Consider the following 12,923-nt stretch of genomic DNA (forward strand, 5'->3'; position numbering starts at 1 on the left):
TAGTAGTAGTAGTAGTAGTAGTAGTAGTAGTAGTAATAGTAGTAGTAGTATATATACATAGCACACCATATATTGTACAAAAAACGATTTACTCTAATCTAGTATTTCTGCGTCTTAAGGGTATAGCCTACATGTTAGCAACCGATTATCTAAACATAGAACTGTTATGTCATAGACGAATGGCTGATGGGATAAATGAAATCCGTTAACGATTGGTTTTGACTACAGGATAACAAATTATGCCGGATTTGTGGAAAAAAAGAATTGAGTGCAGACGATAAGTACCATCCATAATGATCATCTTCAGCTTTTATTTATTATATTGTTGAATAAAGATCATAGATCTTTAACATCTCAACGAATATTTATTCTTGAAGTGAGCATTTCTGTTAGTTTTATTTCATTTTCGTTGGTAAGACCATAAAAAGACGTCAGTAGCATACAACGGTAAGACATATAGATTGGTTAAATAATACATGATGTATCTTGTTCTCTGAGTTTTGGTCAAGAAAGAAACGTTGGTTGCGCTTACAATTGTTTATAAAATAGTTGTTAGGTTAAATTTTTTTGTAAGATTTATAAAGATAAAAAATCAGTTTGATGAACCTCCTATTTACAAGCTCTTTGGTGTTTGTTTTAGGTCCTTTTCATCATGCATTTATTTAAATATTCGTGTCATTATTAATTATTATTATTATTATTATTATTATTATTATTATTATTATTATTATTATTATTTGATGATTGCCTCTGTAATTGTTTTGGTTGTTTTTGTATTGATTAAATTGATGAATAAAGAATTGATTAATTAAACTGATCAACAACAAGGCAATTATCATCATCCTCATCATCAACATGATTGTGTAATGAACCTTTTTTTTTAAATTTTATATTATATTATATGTAGGCCTATATTTAGACATCATCACCATAATCATCATCTTCTGGATTTGGATTTATTTCATGTAAATACCAATAATAAACCACGAATGTCTGCAGAAGACTTATTTTTAGTGGGGTCTTACTGTTGCGATTGGGCAGTACGCTTATTCTTTCCCGAAGAGTGTACGTAACTTGCATTTCAGCCTTATAACTGAAATGCAAGGAGAGCAGCGATGAGAATTGAACCGGGGACCAAGAGATTTGATGGTTCAACGCACACACAGTGGCTACTACTACTTTAGCCGACTGAGAAGCTGCTCTAATCATCACCATTATGATCATTATCGTTATTATTGTTATGATTATTAGTATTCGATAGCCTGTATTATTAAGCTAACATTACACTAACAGAATGTATAATTTTGTAGCATACTTTATCTCATCAACTCTCAAACATCACCATATTTTCCGATCAGTCCAACAAGGCAAGTGACTTATTATTATCATCTTTCTCGCCGTCATTATAGCTATTGTTGGGTAATGAATTATATGTTAGGCCTATATGTTTTTATTTAAAAATCATCATCATCACCATCATCATTATCACCATTATCTGATTGTTTTTATTATCATTAGAATTCGATGATTGTTGTTTTATTAGCCAACATCACATCAATTGTTGTAGAATAATCTGCTTATCTCACCAACCATGTCTTTTAATATGATTATTATCATCATTCTCATCATAAGGAATAAGTTTATAAGCTTATTCCTCCGTGTTCTCATCGTCATCATAATTGTTGTTGTGTAATGAATTACTATATATTATATGTGTCTATTTAGACATCATACCATCATCATCATCACCATTATCGTTATTATTGTTGTTATCATTAGTATTCGATGCTTGTTCATTATCCAACATCACACTACAGAATGTACAATTGTTGTAGCATAATCTACTTTATCTAACCAACCATCAAACATCATCGGTTTGACACTCAATAAATGAGCGTATTACCCTCAAACTATGCACATGGATTTGCATTAAACATATCAATTCTGATCCACAGGAATAGGTGTAAGCATTGCAGTTAAAATGAACATTAAAACGAGTGATTGAACAGTTTAAGTATGCTCCAGGATTATAAAGTGTACACAACGACTATCTCCGTAATGCTGGGCGCCCTCTTTTTGATCTGACCGACTCACTTAAAGGGTCAACAAAGGAGCGTTCACGTCGCGGCCCTGTTCCTACCAATCCTCGTCACCCTATATACACGCCGATATATAATGTGTCAAGTTTTTAGAACTAAATCGACATAGCTCAATTGACTATGAACTCGTGTATAGACTCGATAAGAAGAAGACTTTAAAAAAAAACAACCTCAACACAGCCTTTATTGGGGATACTATCAATAATAATGATAATGATTAAATCATATTAATACTAATAATTTCTTTGAACGGTGAAAACTGAACTATGGAAATAAATGGTGTAATAGCTTATCGTTTAGGCAAGTTACGAAATGACTTGTATATTACCGTATTTCATAAGAATGGAGAAAAAAATTATCATTTAAACCCAGCTACTTAGTCGAAGTGTCAGTGACAGAACGAAGACCTTAACAATTGTTTTATTATAGTGCAATTTAAAATCAAGCATATTTAAAATATAAGTGATGCAAAACCATTAAAACAATTGAAAGTTTATTTTCAATTAACAAGTTGAATTGTGCTTATTAAAGCCAGAGGAGGAAAAAAATTGATATGTTAAATGATGAAAAATCAGTTCTCAACATATCAAAAAACATTTTTTTCCCTCCGGAGCCTGACATTAAAAGTAGGCCTACTGTGGTAGATTAATTTATTTTTCAGTCGTGAATAGATAAACACAGGTGAACTTTTCTGCTCTATATTTTCTGTTCTATATTGAATGTTGTTTAGTTTTCTAAGTCATGCCAAGAGATAACATAACATAATGGGTGTTGAGAAATTAACACTTTCAGTTTTATGTCATTTGTATGTAAAATTACAAATTGCTTTCCTACATATCTCTGACTTATCATTAAAACACAATTTTCTTTCTGTCGCTGTTTCTGTCATTGATTACACAAACTTTATCCATTAAACGTAAAGGATTAATGATGGCCGAATCGGTTAGCCGGAAAACACTTAAATCTATGAATTGTACAAACTAAATGTTTATTATTATTATTGGTGATCAAGGGAAATGTTTCAATTCTATCGGGAACATAAATAATTGGACGACATTTTAATCATAAGTGTATCGTATTGTTCTGGAATCTGTAATAAAGAAAGGAAGCGGAACGTGGCTATAAACGAGAAACATTTTTCGTTTAAATGCTACATCCCTAAATATCGCTTTGGCAATTTGCCCTATGAAAAATATGTAGTGTCAGACAATAGAGGGCGTTTATAGGTAAACAAAGTTTTTTTGGTCGGTTTTTGTATGTCTCCGGGGGATTTAAAACATGATTCGCAAGTATTCGATAGTTGTATTTAAACAATTAACACAAAGAAGACACTGCTCAAGTGATACAAGAAGAAGGGTTGTAGTAACAGGAATCGGTAAAATATAATTTATATTCATTTATCCCAAAGAAATTTATCCTAGGCCCAGGTGTAAAGTGGATGGGAAATTCGACGGGCTGGCAGTAGGTGTTACTGTAGTGAGGCCAAACAGATTGGTCTGTTCGTCCCATATTTATTATTAAAATTTCATGGTTATTTTTGCTGAGTGCAGGCCTATGATACGCAAATTTTCCGATTGTAGTTTATTTTTTTTAATCAGAACAATAGATTATTTCGCTTTTGTTTTTATCGATGTGGGAGGGACTGTTTATATTTGGTCTGTAATAGTAAATATTGTATAAAAACTGGCTAAATTTTATAGTTTTTAAAGAAAATGTATTTGAGGTCACAAAATTGCATTGTTATTTTTATGCTGTTGAAATAATTGATGCGGCAAAAACATTTTTTTTAAATTTTTTTATTCCCGCGTCAATATTTCCCGAATTTTTGACGCGGGCGGGAGTGATAATCTAATAAAATTTTCTATTTGCCCTTATGTTTACCAAAAATATTAATATATATTAAAATTTTAAAAAATTAAAGTATTGTTAATTGAAATATTGTATTGTTATTGTTGTTGTTCATGCATCACATAAATTGTACCTGTTTTCTTCTTTGACTAGGAATTGTGTGTCCCCTTGGTGTTGGAACGGAGCATGTTTGGTCCAAACTTATTGCAGGGAATTGTGGAATAAGTAATCTCCGTGGCAAAGGTTTTGAAAGCAATCCGAGTCAAGTTGGTACGCTAACAGAATACAGATACAAATTCTAGAGTAACATACGTGATCATTTCTCTTTTTGACAACAAAACAGAAGGTGTTTGATGGCTACCAAAATCATGTAACATAATTTATTGCATTTTGATACATTTTTACTCCGTTATTGTCAGTAGCGCCTAGAGGGGGAGTGTGCCACCAGGGAGAAAATATTTAAATAGCTAAATGGACAAATCTTATCTTTTTGAACAAATAATTTTAATATCTGAAGGGACATATTTTCATGTGTTTAACCACCCAGACACCCACTTACACCCTGTTATATGATGACCCCCACTGGGCCACTTTATGTTGACCCCCACTGGGTCACTAAGATAAAAGATAATAAGAAGAATAAAAAAAATGTCTTTCATTTTGAATGACTACTCTACTACCTAATTGTTTAAATTAGACATCAAAATTCCTAAGATATACTTTAGGTCTTAGGGGCTTTGTCTGAACTCCCACTTGCACTCTACCAGTTGATCTTCCTGGGCCCTCCTGGGCAGCTGCTCTTTGAAGCCTGGGTTATTATTGACTGTAAATTTAATTTTAAATCTCAAAAATTTGATTCTGTTAATTTCAGCTGGGTACGTCCCTGTTGGCGAAAATGAAGGAGAATTTAATGTTCATAAATATGTATCAAAGAGGGTAAGTTGTATTAATATATTTTAAATATTTTAAAATAATGATATTAATAATTAATAAATATAATTTTCAAATGAAACCAAATCGATAGGAAATTATGTAATTCATTCTTCAAAAGTGCTCTTGTAGTGCCTCCATTGACCTAGTAAACACTGTGAACATTTCTTTATGTAAACACTTCTTTGAGAATAATCTTGAAATAAATGTGTTAGTTATGAGGGAACGTCTTTATACCGTACCTTATATATCATAAACCTCTAATTGACAACCAACCTCTTTTGCTCCATCTACCATAATTTGTTAATATATTTTTTATTTTGTGGAGAAATAAATAAATTATGAGAAATGAGAAACTTCCACCAGTTATTATTTTATGTTTTTTTTTTTGGGGGGGGGGTTTTCTATTTATTTTCGAGCACCTAAAGGAGAACACATTTTAGTCTTGATTTGGGGTGAATTCTCAAAGTTATGAATCTTTGTCTATTCATAGGAGGTGGGCTCAATAAGCAATGCCACCATCTTTGCATTAGCGGCTGCAGGAGAAGCTCTTAACCATGCTCAGTGGAACCCCTCAACCCCAGAGGAGAGTGAATACACGGTAATTTGAATTATAAGTTTTTTTGACACTGTGTTATTTGAAGGTCTAAGATATAAGATATGATGTTGATATAATTATTTCTAAGAAATAGTTCATTACAGTGTGTGTAAAGGCCAACTCAGACAGCGTTGTACGAAGCAGCTCGACACTATTTGTTGTCGCGTCGGGTCTGTGTGAGTTAAACGCAGACGCGTTGGTTTGCGTCGGGTGGTGGCAGTCGCGTCATAGAATATTAAACATGTTTAATATTTCTCAAGACGGCTCAAGACTCTTCCCGACGATAAATCGCGTCGGGCTGCGTCGTACAACGCTGTCTGAGCTGGCCTTTAGAGTTAAGACGAAAATAGTTAAATGTATTTTCTTTTATCCACTTACGTTTTCTACAATTTACTGCAATTGTTTATTCCAAAATTCTTTTTATAGTTTTTCTGGTTTGTTATTCTTTCCAGGGTGTAGCTGTTGGTATGGGAATGGTAGGTATGGATGAGATCATCTTATCTGGCAATGCATTAGAGACGAGGGTAAGTTGTCATCTTTAAATAAAAAATGATAGTAATAAAGTAATTATTATCCTTGTTTTTATTCAAATTTATAATCTTTTTTTTTTATTTATCAAATGTTTTGTTTCACCTTCTCTAGGGTTACAAGAAGATCAGTCCTTTTTTAGTGCCTAAGATTCTAGTGAACATGGCAGCAGGTAACATCAGCATTAGACATAACCTCAAGGTATGCACACTCAATTTTGGTTGGCAAGTCAAATGGCTGACTGGTTAAGGCAGGGGTGCCGCAATGTACAGCCATAATATGAGCGCTGGTTCGAATGGTACGCTTGCATATGGAGGTGGAACAAGTCTTCTCAAATAAAACTATAAACCGTAGGCCCAGTGTACACAATTGGCTCATGTGCACTTTAAAGAACCCAGTACACCTTTCAAAACGAGTAGGGGTTTACCCCGGTGAACTGGTCCATACAGCCCCCGGGGGTGGGGGGCTCATACTTAAATATTTCTGTACAGAGAAGTGCCGCATTTACGGGGTATATTTTCAAGGACTTTGTAGCACAAGTGTGGAAAATAACCGGGGTGAAATTTGTAGTTAAAGTCCCTTTTTCTATCCTGTGTCAAAGTGACACGATTTTCTGCATGATGTTAGCGGGAATTTCAAGCTAAACTGGGTGCTAAGCCAGTAAGCCCCTTGCTAAACCTACCTTTGGTACAGCCACGAGATCGCGACCGTAATTTTTGCCATTGGGAACCAGTCAATATTGCGCCCTCTCTGGCACTATTGAGTGGTCTTTTTCCTGTCGTCTTTTAGAGCACAGTGCTATTTTGGTAAATGGTAGTTCCAAGTCCATAAGAATTTTCAGTAAAATAGGTAGCACAAGTGCCTCATGTCTTGAAGTGGCTGCGGCACCCCCCTGTTTGGTTGGTATGCAAGTGAGCTCCCCGGGATACAGCCCCTGTTGTGGACAGACAAGAGTAACTGATACTGGTTTACCAGGTAACTCACAAGACACGAAGAGACCCTTAGGTTAGAATAAAGTTACTGTATGAGCTAGTCCAAGCTTCGAACGCTCTGATCTTCATGAAATAGCAATATATAAGAGTTGTAATGAATGCATGTAAGGTTCATTCCCCCATTTATTAAAACATCCCTCAAAACTTGTGGAACTTATTCATGACAATGCTAATTTGTGAGGATTACATCTTTATATTTTCAGGGTCCGAATCATTCTGTTTCAACAGCATGTACAACAGGGGCCCATTCAATCGGTGATGCTATGCGGTTTATACGCAACGGTGATGCTGAGGTTATGGTGGCTGGCGGTACGGAGGCCTGCATATCACCGCTAAGTCTCGCTGGCTTTGCAAGGTTAGTCAATAATAGTGTTGACGATTCAAAGACATTTATTGTCAAAAAAATAGTTTGTATTCCATTCTTTAATCTGAATGAACCAGTTGTGTCATAAAAAATGGATTTCAAATCATCAATATTTCCATTACACTATTCTACTTTTGTATCACACCCCATATCACTGTTGTTACTGTATTTGTGTTTTATACAGAGCTCGGGCTTTGAGTACTAACTTCAATGGTTGCCCAAAAAAAGCATCAAGACCATTCAACAAAGACCGAGATGGGTTTGTTATGGCAGAAGGTGCTGTAGTGTTAGTGTTAGAGGTACAGTATGCATAATTCTTATTGGTTAGAATAATGTGATGTGTTTGAAGACTGTGATTTGCTCTCTGTTTTTCTTTAATTTTCTTGAATACTGCCATTGCTGTAAACATACATTGAAATTTCCTGATCACTTCCTTTAGGAATATGAGCATGCAAAGAGGAGGGGAGCTGAGATCATTGCTGAGGTGCTAGGCTATGGTTTGTCAGGTAACATAATATTGTACTGCTTACTGTATAACTATTCTCTATTGATTGTATTTCATGCTAAGCAAAACAAATGTGACATCCCTAAATATGGTCATGATGACATCCACTTCATAACCTTATATACAATACATCATGATTATGCTCATACAACAATTTTTTTGTCAAATTTGTTAATCTGTGTATTGTATGTGCGAAATACATAATACTGCTAGTATTTTGAATTGTTTGTTTTTTAGGGGATGCAAGTCACATAACAGCACCTAGTGAAGATGGTTCAGGTGCAATGCGTTGTATGAGGGCAGCATTGCGTGATGCGCATATCACACCGCAGCAAGTTGGCTACGTAAATGCTCATGCTACTTCCACTCCATTAGGTGATGAAAATAAAATTTTTGTTGTGGGGTTCAATTAATATGTTTGATTCCATTTTAATTGCACTTAAAATTTGTGGTGATGGTTGTGGAGTGATTATATATTGTTATATGAGGATGTTGATAAATACTTTGTGATCTGTTTTGTTCTACCAAGAACACAATTTTCATGTTTATCTTTGAAGGAAATAATGAAAAATGAATAACTTGGTTGATTTATTTATTCAACAATATTTCATGAAGGGCTCTTACAGCAAAGGTGACTCAAAGAGACCTTCAAACAGTACATAATTATGTAAATGGGTATGTAAATAGAAAAATATAAAATCTCTAGGCCTATAAATTACATCAACATTAAATGTGATTTGATTATTTGTTTGTCAGGTGATACAGTAGAGAATCGTGCGACGAAGGGTGTGTTTGGCGACCATGCGTACAACCTTGCCATATCTTCCACAAAGGGGGCTACAGGACACTTGCTAGGTGCAGCCGGGGCCTTAGAAGCTGCCTTTTCTGCTCTTGCCTGTCAAAGGGTATGTAGACTAAAACAGTTTATTATACTCCTGTTTAATCCTAACAACACACCAATGACTAATAAGCAATTAGTATAGTCTTATTTTATACATTAGGAGGATAATTTTAGTGCATGTATAAATTGCCTGAAGTAAAATGACATCACATTTGACTTACAATTTATACATTACAGTATTCAAATATCTATATGTACATAAAATAATATTATGTTAGATTGACATAGCGATTCATACCAACATGACCTCTAAGATCTTTTAATTGTGATTTCCCTCCACCTGGGCCCACAACTAAGCCCAATCTTTCTCCTCTTTTTGAGGAGATACAGTGTATCACAGCCTGTCAGGAAAAGGATATGTCAGAATGTTTACAAACAAACTAAATCCAAAGTTTTACATTTTTCTCTTTTAGGGTGTTTTACCTCCCACTATTAACTTAGAGGAGGTCGATTCAGAGTTTGACCTCAACTACGTTGCCAACACTGCACAAGATTGGTCTTCAACCAACAGGATAGCCATCACTAATTCGTTTGGGTTTGGCGGAACAAATGCGTCACTCTGCTTCCAGAATCTCTAGTGATACGACTCGTTAAGTTATACAAAAAAAAGATCTGTCTGAAGCAGTAACATCTCTACAGGGAGGCTGTGTGTGGTGGTTGCACACCCCTAAAAAAATGCTTGCACCCCTAAAGTGCCTACCCCGTTGGAAATTTTCAGAGAAAAGAAATTTGGCTCTAGTAGTTAATCATCATATTTTTTACAAGCTAGTACCCTCTTAATAGTCATCGAGTTCTACTTAACCTTACCATGCCAATCAGCCTTATCATTGCAATATTCCTAGACACTGCTCTGAAGAAATATGGGTAATGTAAATTTGCTTTCTCATTATTGTCATCAGAGTTACGCATAATATAAGATGTATGCGTGTTGCATATAAAACACTTTTGTACTAAATCAATTAACTCAGGTAGCAGGCAACTCGGTGAGCCTTCTGCTAGTCTTAAGATCTCAACAACTCACATATTTTACATACTCAGCTAGTAGTGAAAACCAACATATATATCTTGCCATACCCTGTTACCTTTTATAATATACATTCATATACATCTTATATACATTGTATATGTCTCTTGCACATGTGATGTGGTACATTGGTGTAAAATGATCATTTATAACTTAAGCTGAGATAACAATCATTTTCTTTAAATCTAAAATGATCATATTGATATTTCTATGGTGCTATATATTCAAAAGAATTAATTATTTATTGCTATAACAAATATGAATAATCCGTCATGTTACCGAGTGTGATATATTTTTATGAACTGTATGGCGTACACCATTAACAGGTGTTTGCTGGTCGATGGATATGCCGGAGGAAGTTTTTGCATCCATTATAAAACTGATTACAAATGTCGCATCTTCGTTTTCGTTATCCTACCACATGACCACATTGCAGACAACCTTACGAGTCCTAGGCCGTGAGTGTTTGTTATTTTGCTTCACTTACTGTATGGCATATCTAGGATTGACACGGGGTTAATGGAGAGGGCAGGGTGGGAATGGGAACATTTAGGGGTGTTATATGAGTTAATGTGATAGATGGTAATGTTTATTGAGTATTATTTTTTTAATCACAAAGCTTTCAAGGAAGAGGGGGGTTTGGTGTAAGGGAACAAACTTTTTTTCTGGGAAGTTCCCCTTAAGTACCGGTACCTCATCTTTTCGATACGCCACCAGGGGCGGATTTAGGGGGGGGGGGCGGCCCGGCCCCGGCCCCCCCTTTTGGGAGGTAAAAAAAAGGGAAAAAAAGAAAAAAAGAAAGAAAAAGAAAAAAATGATAGCCCACAACGCCTCAAATGTTATTTTCGGGCGTCTAGAACACAAAAATTTCGCGGGGGCATGCCCCCGGACCCCCTAGGTCACTGTTGTCTCGATCGGCCCAAATCTCGGCCCCCCCTTTTGGACATCTCTGGATCCGCCCCTGGCCACCGACCTTACGCGAAGTTACTTTTACAGTTCTATATATATATATATATATATATATATATATATATTCAGAATAAGTTGCATAATATATTTAAATCGATGTCAATCTTATATTTAGCCTACACGACCAAATCCTAGGATGAAAGTGTTTATCTGTGTTTGCTTTATACGAATATAATCAATGCTTCTCGTAAACCAGACACATTGAGCAGACTTGAATAGGGGTTGGCTCAAAAGGTCTTAATGAGGACGTAACCGTCGGGTACCGTTTCGTAAGGTTTCAACGCCTCCATTGTTGGATACGCGTAACCATAGCAACTAGATTGTTTTCTCGATTAATACTTACCTGTAATGTATCCTTCGGAGCTGTTGGCACAGGTTTTCTCCTTGCTGGCCGTCTAGCGCCCTCACTCTTTCCAACAACAGGTAACTTGTGGTCTATTGTACAGTCGTATTTTACAGCAAAATCTGACAAGATTTGAACCAATCAGTCAGTCAAAATATCAATCGATCAATATATCACTCAACCTATTAGTGAACCCCCTATCAGGAGGATAAGGTAATGAGATCGGTTACCTATTACAGAAAGAATGGTTTAGGTTGAAGAAATGAGCGAAGTAATCATCCTAATTTGAGTAAGGACAATCATAATATACTAATTTTAGTAAGGACAAAGGGTTTGTGACGATTTACCATCCAGACACGTGCACAGTTCTAGAAGAAATATATCGTAGCACCAGTCTTTTAAATGTCTTACCATTATTGGCATATTTTTAGTTCCTATTTTTTGCCCATTAATATATCGTAAAAAAATAATTTGACAATAACACGAGTCTACAAAAGCAACACATGTGATAATTCATTATTCAAATAACGTTAGTACAGTACAGTGAAAGGTCCAGCAGAGTATAGGTAAGTGGAACGTACCACTTCAGTGATCGCGGCTGATACAAACTCGTATAGCCTATGTTCAGTAAATGGAATAAAAATATTGTAAACTGACCATGTTATTCACTAAAATAAGTCAATACAGGACGAATAAGGAATGTCTACTTCCATCACATTTTAGCATGTATTGTATAATCAATTTTTTACCATATTTTTTATCAGTATGCCTATCTTACCTGCTTTAACATTATAAACAATTATTGGCTCATGTTCTTCTTTATTTAAAAGGTAATGTGACTTTCATTACAAAAAGTCTTTCTAAAATTATAGTTCGACTGGGCTTCACGGAATAATTATTTAAATGATACACCTGGGCGGATTCATATGGGAGATAGTCGACACCCCCTCCCCCACCACCCTTAGTACGTTATAGTGCTTTTAAATTTTAGCTGGCAAAAAAAAAATGTACAGATGTTAAGTAAATATTAGGCAGCTTTTTTTCTTTAGGCGTTGGGAGTCATTTAAGAGACCAGTCTTTAGGCTAATATTATTGTTGGCTTTAAGTCTCTCGAAAGACGGGAGGGTGACAAGACAGAAGATGGTTCCCCAATTCATTTAAACTCATGTTATTTATACAGGAGTTCCCTTCTTTCTGCACCAAATATTTGAACCCACCCCAGTACCTGACAGCCTCGCGAAATGCCGCGGAAGGTGGCCTTTTTACGAGTCATTTAAATTAAGTTAAGACATTCAGAAATTACCTTCTAGCAAGGGAACAATGCGGCGGCGCCGGGGCACATACTGGTACGGATGCGATGTAGTCATTGTTGTCGTAGGCTGTAATAGAGTGATGTATATTTTGTTACCAAACTCGTTTGCAAGATATAAGGGATGATATGTTCTTAATAACGATATAATCCATTATATAGCCGATGAATAACCCGTAAAAACCTGTACTGGTTAATTTGTTGTATAACTCATACTGAACCCTTTGATATGGGAAACTTATTACTCTACTTGGTCTATCAGTTAAAAATAATGTGAAAGTAACGAATTACCTCCGTAGATGCTGGCAACATCCTTTCGATGCGTCGAACAACAATGTGTCTACAGGTTGGTGACGTTGGCACTAATTAAAAAAATAAAAAATAAAATGTGATATTTTATTAAAAAATGACATTTTCATTTTATTTTTTATATTATATATGTTTATAATGTTTTGTTTTTTGTTCCATAATGCTTGAAATGTTTGTGTGGTGCCTTGACATGACCTCTATGCG

The 12,923-nt window shown here is 35.3% G+C and overlaps 1 protein-coding gene across 1 annotated transcript; it reads left to right on the forward strand.

Moving 5' to 3' along the window:
• The first annotated feature begins 3,323 nt into the window (after nt 1-3,323).
• Nucleotides 3,324-10,034, forward strand: LOC117118636 (3-oxoacyl-[acyl-carrier-protein] synthase, mitochondrial-like). The gene is made up of 12 exons (XM_033263291.1): nt 3,324-3,474; nt 4,101-4,217; nt 4,819-4,883; nt 5,371-5,478; nt 5,928-5,999; nt 6,118-6,204; nt 7,199-7,350; nt 7,544-7,658; nt 7,799-7,865; nt 8,102-8,239; nt 8,621-8,769; nt 9,179-10,034. The coding sequence occupies exons 1-12, from the start codon at nt 3,378-3,380 to the stop codon at nt 9,341-9,343; spliced, it is 1,332 nt and encodes a 443-aa protein (XP_033119182.1). The 5' UTR covers nt 3,324-3,377; the 3' UTR covers nt 9,344-10,034.
• Nucleotides 10,035-12,923: the final 2,889 nt, after the last annotated feature.

The sequence above is a fragment of the Anneissia japonica genome, unplaced genomic scaffold (assembly GCF_011630105.1).
Source record: "Anneissia japonica isolate Jap-2015-1 unplaced genomic scaffold, ASM1163010v1 scaffold7370_len818893_cov191, whole genome shotgun sequence".
Lineage (NCBI taxonomy): Eukaryota > Metazoa > Echinodermata > Crinoidea > Comatulida > Comatulidae > Anneissia > Anneissia japonica.

Coding starts and splice junctions, on each gene's coding strand:
- LOC117118636 (XM_033263291.1), top strand. CDS start 3,378: ATGATTCGCAAGTATTCGATAGTTGTATTTAAACAATTAACACAAAGA. Junction 3,475..4,100: donor GGTTGTAGTAACAGGAATCG/GTAAAATATAAT, acceptor TTCTTTGACTAG/GAATTGTGTGTCCCCTTGGT. Junction 6,000..6,117: donor GCAATGCATTAGAGACGAGG/GTAAGTTGTCAT, acceptor CACCTTCTCTAG/GGTTACAAGAAGATCAGTCC.